The sequence below is a fragment of the Scomber japonicus genome, chromosome 22 (assembly GCF_027409825.1).
Source record: "Scomber japonicus isolate fScoJap1 chromosome 22, fScoJap1.pri, whole genome shotgun sequence".
Classification (NCBI taxonomy): Eukaryota; Metazoa; Chordata; class Actinopteri; order Scombriformes; family Scombridae; genus Scomber; species Scomber japonicus.
This window is the reverse complement of record NC_070599.1, coordinates 23,464,409-23,481,218: the sequence shown is the minus strand read 5'-3', so window position 1 is coordinate 23,481,218 and position 16,810 is coordinate 23,464,409. Positions and strand designations below refer to the sequence as shown.

Below are 16,810 nucleotides of genomic sequence, written 5' to 3'. Positions count from 1 at the left end.
CTCTCTCTCTAACTCATTTCCGTTTCTTCTTCTTTCTTTCCCCACTTTTATCCCTTTCTTTTCACTCTCTGTTTCACCTTTTTCTCACCCTTTTCTCTTCCTCTCTCTCTCTCTCTCATCTCCCCTTTCTTCTTCTTCTTCTCCCTCCCCTTTCCTTTCATCCCTTTCTTTTCCTTTCTCTCTCTCTTATAATATAATTCTCTTTGTTTCACCTTCTCACACTTTCACCATTTCCCCCCTTTTCCCCCTCATTTCATCATCATATCCTCTCTCTGTTCCCCTCCTCCTCCCTCCTCCCTCCTCCTCCTCCTCCTCTCTCACTCTCTCTTTTACCTTTTATCCCTCTTTCTTCTTCTTCGTCTCCGTATCTTTCTCTCTTGTCTTCTTGTCTTTTTTTCCTCGTTGCGTCCTGATGCAGAATGGAATGTTCTATACTAGTTATGTAAGTACTTTTCTCTGTCATTAACCTCTAATGTGCCTTTCTTCTTCTTCATCTGTCTCTCTTCCTTTCTTTCTCTCTGTCACCTCTTCCCTTCCTTTCTTTTTCTTTTTTTCTTTTTTATTCCTGGAGACACTAAAGTATTTGCTTCTGTTTTTCGCCCCTCTCATCTCCGCTGCCAAACTAGTTACATAAGCAGAAAGTGAGAACATTGAAACTGATTTTTTTGGGTTTTTTTTCTGTATTTCATTAAAAAAGGACAAAAAACAGAAATAAATGTGAGTTTTTAAGCTGGATTTGACTCCATATGTGTCAAAAAACTCTACAGAAAAGCATCAATGAGCCTCTAATTTATAGATATGAAGTTTAAGTGGAAGATGGGAAGCTGCGATAATCAATTATTTTCATTATAAATTAATCCGCCAGTTATTTTCCCCACTAATCAATCAGAAATTTTGTCTATAAAATGATAAACAAGCAACATTATGAAAAGTTTACCTTATGAAATGTCTTATTTTGTCATAAAAAACATCAAAAACTCAAAGATATTTTACATTTCTATCATGTTTGGTCTATATTTTCAATGGAAGACGCTTTAAACAGAGCAGATGGAACCAGACAGGAAGTCATAGGGCCTTAAAAACGCCTGGTCAATTTTCAAAATAAAACAACCTGTACAGACTCCAGAAATTAATTTATTATTATTTCTTAACTGCACAACGTCATCGCCAGGTAAGGAGGTAAGGACAGAAAGAAGGAAGGAAGGACAGAAGGAAGGATGGAAAGATGGAGGGAAGGGAAGAAGGACGGATGGAAGGAAGAAAAGAAGGAAGGATGGAAAGATGGAGGGAAGGGAAGAAGGACGGATGGAAGGAAGAAAAGAAGGAAGGATGGAAAGATGGAAGAAGACAGAAGGAAGGAGGGATGACAGGAGGGAAAGAAGGAAAAGAAGACAGGAAGGAAAGATGCAGGGAAAGAGGGAAGAAAGGGGGGAAGGACAGAAGGAAAGATGAAAGAAAGGAAGGACAGAAGGAAGAAAGGAGAGATGGAAAGATGGAGGGACGGAAAGAAGGAAAGAAGGAAGGAAGGAGAGATGGAAAGATGGAGGGAAGGAAAGAAGGACAGATGGACAGAAGGAAAGATGGAAAGATGGAGGGAAGGGAAGAAGGACGGATGGAAGGAAGAAAAGAAGGAAGGATGGAAAGATGGAGGAAAAGAGGGAAGAAATAGAGGAAGGACAGAAGAAAGGAGGGATGACAGGAGGGAAAGAAGGAAAAGAAGACAGGAAGGAAAGATGCAGGGAAAGAGGGAAGAAAGGGAGAAAGGACAGAAGGAAGAAAAGAGTGATGGAAAGGTGGAGGTAAGTAAAGAAGGATAGATGGAAGGAAGGATGGATAGAGGGAAGAAATGGAGGAAGGACAGAAGGAAGGAAGAAAGGAAAAGAAGACAGGAAGGAAAGATGGAGGTAAAGAGGGAAGAAAGGGAGGAAGGAAGGAAGGATGGAAAGATGGAAAGAAATAGAGGAAGGACAGAAGGAAGGAGGGATGACAAGAGGGAAAGAAGGAAAAGAAGACAGGATGGAAAGAGGGAAGAAAGGGAGGTAAGGACAGAAGGAAGGAAGGAGAGATGGAAAGATGGAGGAAGGAAAGAAGGAAGGAAGATGGAGAGAAGGAAAGAAGGAAAAGAAGACAGGAAAGAAAGATGCAGGGAAAGAGGGAAGAAAGGGAGGAAGGACAGAAGGAAGGATGAAAGAAAGGAAGGACAGAAGGAAGAAAGGAGAGATGGAAAGATGGAGGGACGGAAAGAAGGACAGAAGGAAGGAAGGAAGGAAGGAGAGATGGAAAGATGGAGGGACGGAAAGAAGGACAGAAGGAAGGAAGGAAGGAGAGATGGAAAGATGGAGGGAAGGAAAGAAGGAAAAGAAGACAGGAAGGGGGAGATGGAGGGAAAGAGGGAAGAAAGGGAGGAAGGACAGTAGTAAGGAAAGAAGAAAGGAAGGACAGAAGGAAGAAATTAGTGATGGAAAGATGGAGGGAAAGAAGGAAGGAAAGGAAGGATGGAAAGATGGAGGGAAAGAAGGAAGAAAGGGAGGTAAGGACAGAAAGAAGGAAGGAAAGAAGGAAAAGAAGACAGGAAAGAAAGATGCAGGGAAAGAGGGAAGAAAGTGAGGTAAGGACAGAAAGAAGGAAGGAGAGATGACAGGATGGAAAGAAAGAAGGAAAGAAGGAAGAAAGGGAGGAAGGACATTACTACAGTAATTACGGTAGCCACTTGTTTGGATTTGACTGAGCTACCGTAATTACTGTAGTAGCAGCTCAACTTAAAGACGGCTTGCCCAGAGTGTCGTACGCTGGCATCGACGTGCTCGGAGCTAAAAGTCTAAAAGTAGAAACTAAAACAAACTCCAGGAAGTGAAACTATATATTTATGATCCGTTTTTAGTTCGGACAAATTGGTTTTGGAGCCGAGAGCCGAGAGAGGAAGCAGGAAAGTACAGAGACGGACGAACACGTTGGTGGTTTTTGGTGTTTTTATGAGACGTTACGAGCGTCGTCCACGTGCCGACTCACTAAAGAGCTTAAAGGACATCTGTTTAGGGAGGAAGGAAGGAAGGAAGGAGGTAAGGGAAGGAAAGACAGGAGGAAGGACAGAAGGAAGGAAGGAAGGAAGGAGGTAAGGGAAGGAAAGGCAGGAGGAAGGACAGAAGGAAGGAAGAAAGGGACGGCGGAAGGAAGGAAGGAAGACAGGGAGGGAGGGAGGAAGGAAGGAAGGAAGGAGGTAAGGGAAGGAAAGGCAGGAGGAAGGACAGAAGGAAGGAAGAAAGGGACGGCGGAAGGAAGGAAGGAAGGAAGACAGGGAGGGAGGAAGGAAGGAAGGAAGGAAGACAGGGAGGGAGGAAGGAAGGAAGGAAGGAAGGAAGGAGGTAAGGGAAGGAAAGGCAGGAGGAAGGACAGAAGGAAGGAAGAAAGGGACGGCGGAAGGAAGGAAGGAAGGAAGACAGGGAGGGAGGAAGGAAGGAAGGAAGGAAGACAGGGAGGGAGGAAGGAAGGAAGGAAGGAAGGAAGGAGGTAAGGGAAGGAAAGGCAGGAGGAAGGACAGAAGGAAGGAAGAAAGGGACGGCGGAAGGAAGGAAGGAAGGAAGACAGGGAGGGAGGAAGGAAGGAAGGAGGTAAGGGAAGGAAGGAAGGAAAGGAGGGAGGAAGGACAGAAGGAAGGAAGAAAGGGACGGAGGAAGGAAGGAAGGAAGGAAGACAGGGAGGGAGGAAGGAAGGAAGGAAGGAAGGAAGGAAGGAGGTAAGGAAGGAAGGAAGGAAGGAAGACAGGGAGGGAGGAAGGAAGGAAGGAAGGAAGGAGGTAAGGGAAGGAAAGGTGGGAGGAAGGACAGAAGGAAGGAAGAAAGGGACGGAGGAAGGAAGTAAAGAGGGGAGGGAAGGGAAGGGAAGGAAGGGAGGAAAGGAAAGGAAAGAAGGAAGGGATGAAGGAGGGAGGAAGTAAGAAAGGGGGAAGGAAGGAAAGGTCTGCTCTGAACACCTGATCAATGGCATTGATTTAGCTCCTCAGATCAGATCCCAGGTTCACCTAACCCGACCTGAAACCTTCCTCTCCTTCATCTTCCTCTCTGATCGATGAGTAACTTCCCTTTTTTTAAAATCCTCTGAAGCTGTTAAAGGATTTCTTACTTTTGCTTTGGATCAAATTTCACAAGAACTTTAAAAGACGAGATAAAAGACGAGATTAACCCTTAAACAGCCCTCACTAGTTATGTCATTTGCACCTAAAGTAAGTAAGGAAGGAAGGAAGGAAAGAAGGAAGGAAGGAAAGGAGGGAAGAAGGAAGGAAAGGAGGAAGGAAGGGAAGGAAGGAAAGGAAGGAGGGAGGAAGGAAGGAAGGAGGAAGGAAGGAAGGTAGGAAGGAAAGGAGGGAAGAAGGAAGGAAAGGAGGGAGGAAGGGAAGGAAGGGAGGAAGACGGAAGGAAAGGAAGGAGGGAGGAAGAAGGAAGGAAATGAGGGAGGAAGGAAGGGAGGGAGGGAGGGAGGGAGGAAGGAAGGAAGAAAGAAAGGAAGGACAGATGAAGGAAGGAAGGAAGGAAGGAAGAAAGGAAGGACAGATGAAGAAAGGACAGAAGGAGGGAACATTTACCCTAACAGCTGAACTTAGATCTGAGGAAGGAAGGAAGGAAGGAAGGAAGGAAGGACAGAGGAAGGACCCGGGAGGACAACAGGAAGGTTAAAGAGTCTGTATCTCCTGGTGCACGTTGTCTGTTTAAGGGTTAAAGATCTCAAGATACAGATTACATAAGATTACAACTGTATTTATTAAAATGACAAATATATGAACGAACTAATGATGCAGATAGCAACAAGATAAAAAGGTGCAGAAGAAGAAATCGTGGTCCAGTGTCCAGTGATGATTTCGATTCAAAGCTTTGATGCCTCCTAAACGCTCTAAAGCAGGAGGGTCCAAACTCATGGAAGGTGGAAGGGAGGAAGGACAGATAGAAAGATAGAAAGAAGGAAGGAAAGGACGGAGGGAGGAAAGAAAGAAACAAGGAAAGGAGGAAGGAGGGAAGGAAAGAATGGAGGAAGGAAGGAAGGAAGGAAGGGGGAAAGGGAGGAAGGACAGATAGAAAGAAAGAAGGAAGGAAGGAAAGGACGGAGGGAGGAAAGAAGGGAAGGAGGGAGGGAGGAAAGAAGGGAAGGAAAGGAAGAAGGAGGGAAGGAAAGAATGGAGGAGGAAGGAAGGAAGACAGGAAGGAAAGGTGGAAGGAAGGGAGGAAGGACAGATAGAAAGAAAAAAGGAAGGAAGGAAAGGACGGAGGGAGGAAAGAAAGAAACAAGGAAAGGAGGAAGGAGGGAAGGAAAGAATGGAGGAAGGAAGGAAGGAAGGAAGGGGGAAATGGAGGAAGGACAGATAGAGGGAAGGAAGGAAAAGAAGGAAAAGAATAAGGAAGGAAGGAAAGAAAAAAAAGAAGGAGGAGAAGGAAGAGAAGACAGGAATGAAAGACAGAAAGAAGGAAGGAAGGAAGGAAGGGAAAAGAAGACAGAAAGGAAGGAAAGGTGGAAGGGAGGAAGGACAGATAGAAAAAAGGAAAGAAGGAAAGGAGGGAGGGAGGAAAGAAAGAAACAAGGAAAGCAAGAAGGAGGGAAGGAAGGAATGGAGGAAGGAAGGAAGAAAAAGAAGGAGGAGAAGGAAGAGAAGACAGGAATGAAAGACAGAATGAAGGAAGGAAGGAAGGAAGGAAGAAAAAGAAGACAGGAAGGAAGGAAGAGAAGACAGGAAGGAAGGAAGAGAAGACAGGAAGGAAGGAAGAGAAGACAGGAAGGAAGGGAGGAATAAAGAAAGTGTAAATAATGAAGAGTAGAGTTCCAACAGATTCCCACAAACCTAAATCATGACTGAAGCTGTTCTGCATTAGTTTATTGTTTCAGTTCCTGTAACGACCACAAAGCTTGTTTTTATTTTAAATACTCAACACACCAGAAACCATCATTTAGAAGTTACAGTCATCGTAGTGCGACGGCTGGAAAACATAAAACATTCAAACCAAAACACACAATTTGACAAGAAATAAAAAAGAATTAAAGTTCTGTTTCTTTTTTCCTGTTTAACCGCTGGAAGGAGAAACTTTGCTCCGTATGGGTGTCTGTATTCAGAGAGAGCTGAACTCCTGAAGTCCTCGAGTCAAGGAAGGAAGGAAGGAAGGAGGGAGGAAAGGAAGAAGGAAGGAAGAAAATTAGGAAATAAGGAAAGGAGGGATAGAGGAAGGAAAGTAGGGAGGGAGGAAAGAAGGAAGGAGGGAAGGAAGAGAGGAAGAATGAAGGAAAGGAGAGAGGAAGGAAGGATGGAAGGGAGGGAAAAGATGGAGGAAGGAAAGGAGGAAGGAAGAAGGGAGGGAGGGAGGGAGGAAAGGAAAGGAAAGAAGGAAGAAAATTAGGAAATAAGGAAAGGAGGGATGGAGGAAGGAAAGTAGGGAGGGAGGAAAGAAGGAAGGAGGGAAGGAAGAGAGGAAGAATGAAGGAAAGGAGAGAGGAAGGAAGGATGGAAGGGAGGGAAAAGATGGAGGAAGGAAAGGAGGAAGGAAGAAGGGAGGGAGGGAGGGAGGAAGGAAGGAAAGGAGGAAGAAGGAAGGAGCAAGGAAAGGAAATGAGGGAGGGAAGGAAGAAGGAGGGAGGGATGGAGGAAGCAAGGGAGGAAAGAAGGAAGGAGGGAGGAAGGAAGGAAGGAAGGAAAGGAAGAAAATGAGGGAGGAAGGGAGGAGAGAAGGAAGGACAGAAGAAGGAAAGCAGGGAGGGAGGAAAGAAGGAAAGCAGGGAGGGAGGAAAGAAGGAAGAAAAGAAGGAAGGGAGGAAAAAAGGAAGGAAAGGAAGGAAGGAGGGAAGGGGGATAGAAGAAGGAAGGATGGGGGGAAAGAAGGAAGGAAAGGAGGGAGGAAGGAAGCAAGGGAGGAAAGAAGGAAGGAGGGAGGAAGGAAGAAGGGAAGAAAGGAGGAAGGAGGGAAGGGAGGAAGAAGGAAAAAAAGAAGGAAAGGAGGGAAGGGAGGAAGAAGGAAGGAAAGGAGGAAGGAAGAAGGGAGGAAAGGAGGAAGAAAGGAAGGAGGGGAGGAAGAAGGAAAGGAGCGAAGGAGGAAGAAAGGAAGGAGGGGAGGAAGAAGGAAAGGAGCGAAGGAGGAAGCAAGGGAGGAAAGAAGGAACGAGGGAGGGAGGAAAGAAGGATGGAAAGGAGGGAGGAAGGAAGAGAGGAAAGAAGGAAGAGAAGGGGGAGATAAGAAAGAAGGAAGGAGGGAAAGAAGGAAGGAAAGGAGGGAGGAAGGAAGCAAAGGAGGAAAGAAGGAAGGAGGGAGGGAGGAAAGAAGAAGGAAGGAGGGAGGAAAGAAGGAAGGAGGATCATTATAAGCTGTGATTCAAACCAACACAAGCCTCCATCTGTTTAAAGCATTGATTAAAGTGTCGTTGCTTAAGTGGCAATTAAAGGATAATTAAAGTGTAGTTTTATTTTTCTCCCGTTAACAAAAATAAATAAATAATAAAAAAAGCTAAAAACCTGCGATTGTATTTCCTTGATGAATGTAATCCATCATTTTACACCAGACTGCAAAGGTAACGACTCCGCAGCACAACGCTAATTACTGAGTAAGAAATATGAAGCTTTAACTTCCTGCTGGAGACTTTAAACTCTGCTGGAGAGGAAACACTTTCACTATTGCTGCTTCAACCCTCCTAATGTCCTCGAGTCAAGGAAGGAAGGAAGGAAGTAAGGGAGGGAGGGAGGAAGGGAGGATAGAAGGATGAAAGTTTCAGGTGCATGCTGGGAAAGATTAAAACACGGATTCTACTTATATGGGCATGAGGCGGGGCCATGGGTGGAGCGGGGAGGTTGATATGGTTGCGAGGGCTGGATCCCGAGGACATTGGTCAATGAACCTGTCAATCAGGACGTAGCCACGCCCTAATGCATACCCTGCTTTATCGTCACATATAAAATCAGGGAGGCCAAAATGTCACAAATGAACATCATACTGCATTGAAGAAGGCTTTAAACTAGCGATTGAGACCATAAACACATTTTGAAAACGTTTACTGAGGTTAGAAATCAAGTGAGAAGTTGGTGAATTCTCCATTGACTTGTATAGAGACGGTCGCCCCCTGGTGGCCTTTTGATAGAATGCAGCTCTAAGTTACTTCCACGTTGGCCTCATTTCAGAGGACAGGAACTCCCCGCCTGGTCGGGAGATGTTTCCATACTACCTTAAAAGGTATTAAGTACCGATTCCCAGCCCTACCAATACACCACCATCACTTAGTACTACCTTAATAATAAACATAAAGCAGAATTATCACCTATAGTAGAGCTGTTGGTGACTGTGTGCATCTCATTGTCAGAGATAGACGAGCAGCAGGAGCAAAGTTCCTTCAAGCTGTTTTTCTAAGAACAGTGAACGCCTGGTGAGCAGACCTGACCTGCAACTCATAACCGCTGCAAATATTATACATTTTTAATGCAACAGGGACCAAAAGAAAAAAAGAAAAGAAAAAGTGATGCTCATCTTCTCTTCTTTGTGGTAACATCAACTTGTTTTAACCTGTTGTCCTCGAGTCAAGGAAGGAAGGGAGGAAGGAAGGATGGAAGGGAGGAGGAAGGAAAGGGAGGGAGGGAAAGAAGGAAGGAAAGGGAGGGAAAGAAGGAAGGAAGGAAGGAAAGGGGGAAGGAGGAAGGAAAGGAAGGAGGGAAGGAAAGAAGGAAGGGACGAAGTACAGACGGAAGGGAGGAAGGAAAGGGAGGGAGGGAAGGAATGAAGGAAAGGAGAGAGGAAGGGAGGGTGGAAAGAAGGAAGGAAAGGAAGGAGGGAAGGAAAGAAGGAAGAAGGGAAGGAAGGAAGGGAGGAAGAAGGAAGGAAAGGAGGGAGGGAGGAAGGAAGGTAAGGAGGTAAGGAAGGAAGGGAGGAAAGAAGGAAGAAGGGAAAGAATGAAGGGAGGAAGAAGGAAGGAAAGGATGTTTTTCTAAGAACAGTGAACGCCTGGTGAGCAGACCTGACCTGCAACTCATAACCGCAGCACATATTATACATTTTTAATGCAACAGGGACCAAAAGAAAAAGCAATGCTCGTCTTCTCTTTCTTTGTTTCTCTTCTTAACATCGGCGCATGCTAGCGGGTAGAAACTCTTCAAACTGTGAAACAACTGCAGGCGCTTCATAACTTCATCTGACATCTGTTCATATTAATACTGAAGATGTGTTGTATGTAGCATCGTACTCTGATTCTCCTCTGGGACGTTTCACTCATACGATAATGTACAGAAGAAGGAAGGAAAGGAAGGGAGGGAGGAAAGGAGGGAAAGGAGGGAAGGTGGGAGGAAAGAAGGAAGGAGGGAAAGGAGGAAGGGAGGGAAGGAAGGAAGGGAGGAACAAGGAAGGAAAGGAGGGTGGGAGGGAGGAAGGAAGGGAGGAACAAGGAAGGAAAGGAGGGTGGGAGGAATGAAGGGAGGGAGGGAGGGAAGGGAGCAAGAAGGAAGGAAAGGAGGGAGGGTGGAGGGAGGAAGGAAGAAGGAAGGAAAGGAGGGAGGGAGGAAGGGAAGGAAGGAAAGGAGGGAGGAAGGAAGGGAAGAAGGAAGGAAGGGAGGAAGAAGGAAGGAAAGGAGGGAGGAAGGAAAGAAGGAAGGAAAGGAAGTAGGGTAGGAAGTACAGACGGAAGGAAGGAAGAAGGAAGGAAAGGAGGGAGGGAGGAAGAAAGGAAAGGAGGAAGAAGGAAGGAAAGAAAGGAGGGAGGGAGGAAGGAAGGAAGGAAAGAGGGAAGGAAGGGAAGAAAGAGGGAGGGAGGAAGGAAAGGAGGGAGGGAGGGAGGAAAGAAGGAAAGAAGAAGGAAGGATAGGAGGGACGGAGGGAGGAAAGGAGAGAGGGAGGGAAGGAAGGGAGAAAGAAGGAAGGAAAGGAGGGAAGAAGGAAGGAAAGAAGGTAGGAAGGAAGGGAGGAAGAAGGAAGGAAAGGAGGGCGGAAGAAGGAATGGAAAGGAGGGAGGGAGGAGGGAGGGAGGAAAGGAAGGAAGGAAGGAAGGAAAGGACGATCCACTCATACGATAATCTACAGCGTCCATAAATTACTAATTCATCCCAGGTGGGAATCGGCACACGGCTACAAACACAAATCGCCCGTCACGTTGAATTTAAAGCTCGTTCAGCCGGAGTTAAATTTGATTTGTGAAGTAAGGAGGGCAGCAGAGCTTTTAAACACTGTCCTATTGAGCCCACCCCCCCCCCCCCCCACCCCACCCCCCCCCACCTCCCCACCCCTCTTTCTGTAAAGCTGCGGTAATGATTGCTCCCAGTGGGATGACGCTAAGTACCTCTGCTGCATGCGGCGGAGGAGGCATCGGCGTTGTTGTGCTCCTAATGTGAACACAAACACACTTCCTCTTTTTGCACCTACAGTAAAGTACAGTCGAGTCTTCTCATTTCTCTTTTTCTCACTCTGCTGGCAGCGACTTCGGCTTCTTTGCCAGTTTTCTTGAAGTTTGATTCCTGACTTCTTCTTCTGGGTTTTTCTCCTTCTTCTTCTGCAGGCTCCAGCTCCCATGGCTTTCCCCATGACCACACCGCAAGTGCCTGTGTATGGAATGGTGAGTCAAACCCCGAAATACAGAGCAGTGCAATCAATCAATCAATCAATCAATCAATCTTTATTTGTATAGCGCCAAATCACAACAAAGTTATCTCAAGGCACTTTCCACATAGAGCAGGTTCTAAACCGAACTCTTCAGGTTTTAACTTTAAAGAGACCCAACATTCCCACATGAGACACAGTGGCAAGAAAAAAAACTCCCTTTTAACAGGAAGAAACCTCAGAACCAGACTCAGAGTGGGAGAACATCTGCCTCGACCGGTTGGGGTTGAGAGGAGAGAAAGGAAGAGGAGTAGGGAGAAGAGAGAGAGGAAGGAGAGAGGAGGGAGAGGAAGGAGAAGAGAGAGAGGAAGGATAGAGGAGAGAGAGGAAGGATAGAGGAGAGAGAGAGAGAGAGAGAGAGGAAGGAGAGGAGAGAGAGGAAGGATAGAGGAGAGAGAGGAAGGATAGAGAGAGAGGAGGGAGAGGAGAGAAAGGAAGGATAGAGGAGAGAGAGGAAGAGGAGGAGGGAGAGGAGAGAGAGGAAGGATAGAGGAGAGAGAGGAAGGATAGAGGAGAGAGAGAGAGAGAGGAGGGAGAGGAGAGAGAGGAAGGATAGAGGAGAGAGAGGAAGGATAGAGGAGAGAGAGAGAGAGAGAGAGAGGAAGGATAGAGGAGAGAGAGAGAGAGAGAGGAAGGAGAGGAGAGAGAGGAAGGATAGAGGAGAGAAGCAAAATGAAAATCAACAATGAAGCTTGAAGGTCCGGGACTGGAATCTGTCATCCGGACGTCTACAGGCCCAGATTACCTGTGAGACCAGAAAGCACAGACAACTCCAGGGAAGAAGTTTAGCTTATTGAATGCATTAATAGTACATGAATGTTAATGGATATAGATGGATGGATAGAGAGAGAGAGGGAGGAGGAGAGAGGAGCCCAGTGCATCATGGGAGTCCCCCGGCAGTCTAAGCCTATAGCAGCATAAGCTAAGAGCTCTAAGAGCCCTAACGATAAGCTTTATCAAAAAGGAAAGTTTTATGCCTACTCTTAAATGTGCAGTGCATAGGTGCAGAATATTAAAGAAGTGGACATAAATAAAGTTTATAGTTTTTCTGCCTCCTTTGGATGTCAGCTTCTACTTTATGTGGCTTTTCCTCACTTGTTTTTTCCTTCTTCGTGCCCCCCTCCCTTTTTTAGGTCCCTCCCCAGATGGGTCAGATGGGCGGGGTACCAGTGATGGCTCCTCAGCCAATGATGTACAACCAGCCTGTTCTCAGACCCACTAACCCCTTCGCACCCATGCCCGGAGCCCAGGTCAGACACACTTTAAAATATAATATCCTTTATTTTAAACATTCATACACAGACAAAAACATACTACATCTTTGTAAGAACTAATAATGTCTCTCAAAAGGGTTGAAAATGTAATAAAACCTAAAAATGCAATATGTTTCTTTTTTGCTCAGTAATAAACATAAAGCAGAATTATCATGTTTTTGAAAGTGTTGACAATAAATATAGAATTATAAATGTAGAATTTAAAATAGAGCTATAGCATTGGGTTGCTCAGCTAGGTGCATATTGATATATTTAAATATGTTGTAACCAAAGAGTGTGCATGTAATATTTTATGTTCATGTATGATAAGCATGTAAATATATAAATATATATTATATTCTGAAGAAAAAAACCAAAACAAGCAGAATATCAGAGAAATAAAAGAACGACTAAAAAACAGTTATTCAAAAACTTGTATAAGACCATACAATATTAGACCAACAAGTTATTTTACATAATTTGGCATAGTGTAATCATGCTGTATATCCCAATAAGAAGAGAACCAATAGTATGTTTTATGTTTTGACTGCGAGGCGTAATCAGGGACAGATTTTTGTCTAATTTGTTGCATCATAAATTCTGCAGTCAGCCACCAGGGGGCGATAGAGATGCTTTGGCTTCACTTTAGGGGAGCTGTCATGACGTCCGTATTTATATACAGTCAAAGATGGATTTTCTTCCTTTTATTTATATATATAGTTTTTTTTCCTTTATTAGTCCCAAAATGTAGCATGAATGTTTTTTTTTCTTTCTATCTTGATATCCTATCTGCAAGTTTATACCAAAAATAGAAAGAGCATCAATAATAGGAATAAATAACGATCAATGATAAGTAAGGACACGAGCAATAAAACAATAGTAGTAAAAAATATAGTCTGTTTTTAACACTTTTGTTCATACATAGCTCCAAAGCAGCTTTCATTAAATTGGTAGAATGACAATTTTTCTCCTCTTCTTTGTTTCTTCCGCTCTCTTCAGATGCAGTTTATGTAATCCAGTCAGGGGGGGAAAGCCGAGTGCCAAAAGCGACAAACAAACAAACAGCAGAAGAAGAAAAACACACAAGAGGACGATCACAACGGAGGACGGAGGGAAATGATTTGATCAAGTTAAAAAACGACTTAAGAGACGGACAGACAGACGACAAGATAAACCAACCCACACCAAAAAAAACAACAAGAAGACGGAAAGATGAGGAGAAGATGACCCCAAGAGGACGGAGGGAGGGATGGATGGATGGATGGATGGAGGGGAGGGGGAGGGGGGCGGGGTCCTGTCTGGTCGTGGTCTGAAACAACTCCTCACAAACATGCATGAGTGTGTGTATCTGTGTGTATCTGTGTGTGTGTGTGTGATGCTACTTTCTGTTATATTTGTGTTTTTAAAAACCCAATCGATGGAGTTGATGTTTCATGAGATGGTGGAATAAAGGACGAGAAAGAAAGAGAGAGAGAAAGAAAGAAAGAAAGATGGAGAGAATAAGGAGAGGGGAATGGAGGAAATCCTACCTCTTGGTTTTTCCAGTCAGATTGTATCTACAGTTTATATCTGACTGCTGTTGAGAGTCTCAGCTGCAAGAATTAGCTTTATTTCATACTGGTGCTATTTTGTCTCCTCCGGGCTACTGTAGTGCACCCGAAACGGCAACTTGGGAGCATTTAGTAGAGGACGAGAGTTTGTTTAGTGTGTGTGTGTGTGTGTGTGTGTGTGTTTCAGGTTTGTGTGCAGTTATTTCAGACAACACCTTCGCAAACCGACCCTTCACTCCAACCCCTCCCATCTTTTATTCACCAACCAAAATCCAAATCAGTGAGAGATTTAGAGGCGAATCCTCTCCGAGTGTGTTTCCTGTAGTTTTTTTTCCGCTCTGTTTGATGGAAAGGGGGAGGGGGGGGGGGGGGGGGGGTATATCTTTGTAATTTTTTTTTTTCAATCTGTTCTCCTTCTTGCAACCTCTCCTGTGAATGAATGTCCTGATGGAATATATATCGGGGCTTTTTGTTGTACAGCGATTTGTTTTTGAAACCATTTGTTAATATAGTAGTTCAGCGTTTTTGTTGTTTTATTGGAGTTTAAAAAAAAAAAAAAAAAGCTCACATCTTTTTTGCTCATACTGCGTTCATTTCTCCTCTTAAAGATACAGATACACACAAGATACATACAGGGGTTAGTGTCCATGTGGGCCCCAAAAGGGTTAAAATTGGGCTGCAAATATGGGCCCCATGTGGGTTTGTCCACAGTTTCCATGGTGGCCCCATTTTCCACCAATGGGCTTTAACTGGGTGAAATCCATATATGGTCAAACATATGGGGTCAGGATGGACCTTTTAGCCAACCCACATGGGCTTCACATGTGGACCCCAAATGGGTTCAATTTAGGCTGCAATATGGGTTCCATGTGGGTTTGTCCACAGTTTCCATGGTGGCCCCATCTGCCCCCAATGGGCTTCAACTGGGTGAAATCCATGTATGGTCAAACATATGGGGTCAGGATGGACCGTAAAATGGGGCCCATTTTGGCAACCCACATGGGCTCCACATGTGGACCCCAAATGGGTTCAATTTAGGCTGCAATATGGGTTCCATGTGGGTGAGATCCATGTATGGTCAAACATATGGGATCAGGATGGACCTTAAAATGGGGCCCATTTGGCAAACCCACATGGGCTTCACATGCGAGCCCCAAAAGGGTTAAATTTGGGCTGCAATATGGGTCCCATGTGGGTTTGTCCACGGTTTCCATGGTGGACCCACCTGCCCAAATGGGTGAAATCCATGTATGGTCAAACATATGGGATCAGGTTGGACCTTTTAGCCAACCCACATGGGCTTAACATGCGGGGCCCATATAATTTGCCCTGTTTATGTCTATGCCTGCTTAGCCCACTTTACATCCCTTATGGGGCTCATACAGTCAGCCAATGTGGGCTTCAAATGTGGGGCCCATACAATTTGCCCAGTTCATGCCCATACCCCACATAGCCTGAATTTAACCCACATGAGGCCCACATGGACTTGCTAGCACGGTGCAGATGCGTCTAAACTGTCTTTACAACATATTAAAATATTTTTCTTGAGGTTTGGTCACACCAGAAAGGGTCCGAACATAAATCATCCTACATCACATCAGCTCTCCCAGCTCCCTTTCTACTTTTCCCCGTTGCATTTTTGTTCTCCGGATTGTAAATAATTTAATAGAATAAAGAGTTACTGAAGTGGGAAAAGAGTCTTGAGCTAATCTTGTTAGTTAGTAAGCTTGTTAGTTTTGCACAATAAAGGAATTACTGTATTTCTACCATCAACTCCTCTTTCATAAACGTCTCCAGCAGAGGTTTTTGGAGTCCCGTGTCCAGACTTGCTTGCTACTAGTTAATGGCACAACGTTAGATAGCAAAAGTTGAACCTGATGTAAAAGCATGGATTTACCTCCATGTGGGACTTAATCTACTGATCACAGTGATTCCAACAGAAGTCGACAGTGTTTTTTAAAGTGCTGGTGTGACCGGACCTTGACAGTTTTTGCTGCTTTAACTCTCGGCAGAGTCTAAAACGACTGACGTGTTGATTCGTCAATGCTAAAGAGACAACAGGGTTTCCGTTAGCATACATCGCCCGTTAGCTTCTTGTTAGTGCCTGGGTTGACCTGTGTGTATCTGTTCTTTTTTGTCTTCATCGGCTCACCGACCAGATTCAGACATAAAAAAAAAAAGGTTTCTAAAAGGAGCTTTTTTCATTCGGAACAAGCTATTGGCAGATCTACATTGATGTGCCAATGATTGATGACAGCAGCACTGAGTCAGTGAGTTAAACGTTACTGAATCAAATTCATTTTAAATTGCACTGAGTCAAAGTTGAGTGGCTTTAAAGTGCGACTCTTGCCAGACGACACTGACCTTTTATTGGCATCAATCTCGCTCCGTGGTTCCAGGAAATTTTTAAGGGATCGAATTTGGACTTTTTGTAAGACGTCATGGTCATTCCTCAGCCAAAGCATCCGTCGCCATGATTTTTGACTGTTGGTATTTTTTTTTTTTTTTTGGGTCATCATACGTTTTCGTGAGTGTTCACAAAGTATGTGTGTATGTTTTCCATTGAGGGCTATTTCTGAGGGTCAAAGTGTGTCAAATTTTGAGCCAAATTTGAGCCAGCGAAGTTTGACACGACACGTGGTTGTTTTTTTGTGTTTGTAAAATCGAATTTTGTTGCAAAATGCACATGCAAGAATTTTGCACTGAAGTGACTATCCTGCCGTAGCGGAGCTGTCGCCAGTTTTCTCTGGTGTGAAAAAGAAAGGAGATTTGAAAGTTTGTAGAGATAGTTTGGGGGTTTTACGAGAACAAGTTTTGTCTTTAATCTACCAGCCACTTTTGGCAGGTAACTAAAAATTTTATTTTCCTGCCATTCTAACAAATGAACTTGAATCTTTTTGTAATCCCGTCCCACCCACATCGGTCCCAATCCAGCGTCTACATCCCAACCATCAGTAATAATCCAGTTGTATCGCATCCATCACCCCACTCTGCTGTGAAATCTCTAGACTCTTGCTTCGGTCTCTCAAATCTGTCTAGTCGGTCTTTCTCTAGAATGCTTTTTTAGCCTGCTTCGTCACTGTTTGGTATGTGTAGATATGTAGAGAAAAAAAAAGAAAATAGAAAAAAAACATATAGTAATGATAACCAGTTTCTGTCTAGATTGTCTGCTCACACCCATCACTGTTGGATAAGTAATGCTCTTAGTCGCTTCTTGTTGCGGTCTTGTGTTAGCTTTAGACTCTCTTCATCGTATCCTCCTCCTCCTCCTCGTAGAAAAACCTCCCGCTATAGCCCCCCCCCCCCCCATCCCCCACCTCATCCAATCCGCTGCCAGTGTCTAGTAACTATAGCTCTATTATCTCTCTTGGTGTCTCTTGTCTTTTAGCTGTAAACCTTTCGGAGGCTCTCA

The 16,810-nt window shown here is 44.6% G+C and overlaps 1 protein-coding gene across 1 annotated transcript in view; it reads left to right on the top strand.

Annotated features, from left to right (window-relative positions):
• LOC128383565 (phosphatidylinositol-binding clathrin assembly protein) overlaps positions 1–13,086 on the top strand; it is a 49,735-nt gene extending 36,649 nt beyond the window's left edge. The window contains exons 5-7 of the mRNA XM_053343170.1: positions 10,495–10,551; positions 11,729–11,845; positions 12,848–13,086. Of these exons, the coding sequence (XP_053199145.1) occupies positions 10,495–10,551; positions 11,729–11,845; positions 12,848–12,862 (189 nt within the window). The 3' untranslated portion in view covers positions 12,863–13,086. The remainder of the gene's footprint in view (positions 1–10,494; positions 10,552–11,728; positions 11,846–12,847) is intronic.
• Positions 13,087–16,810: the final 3,724 nt, after the last annotated feature.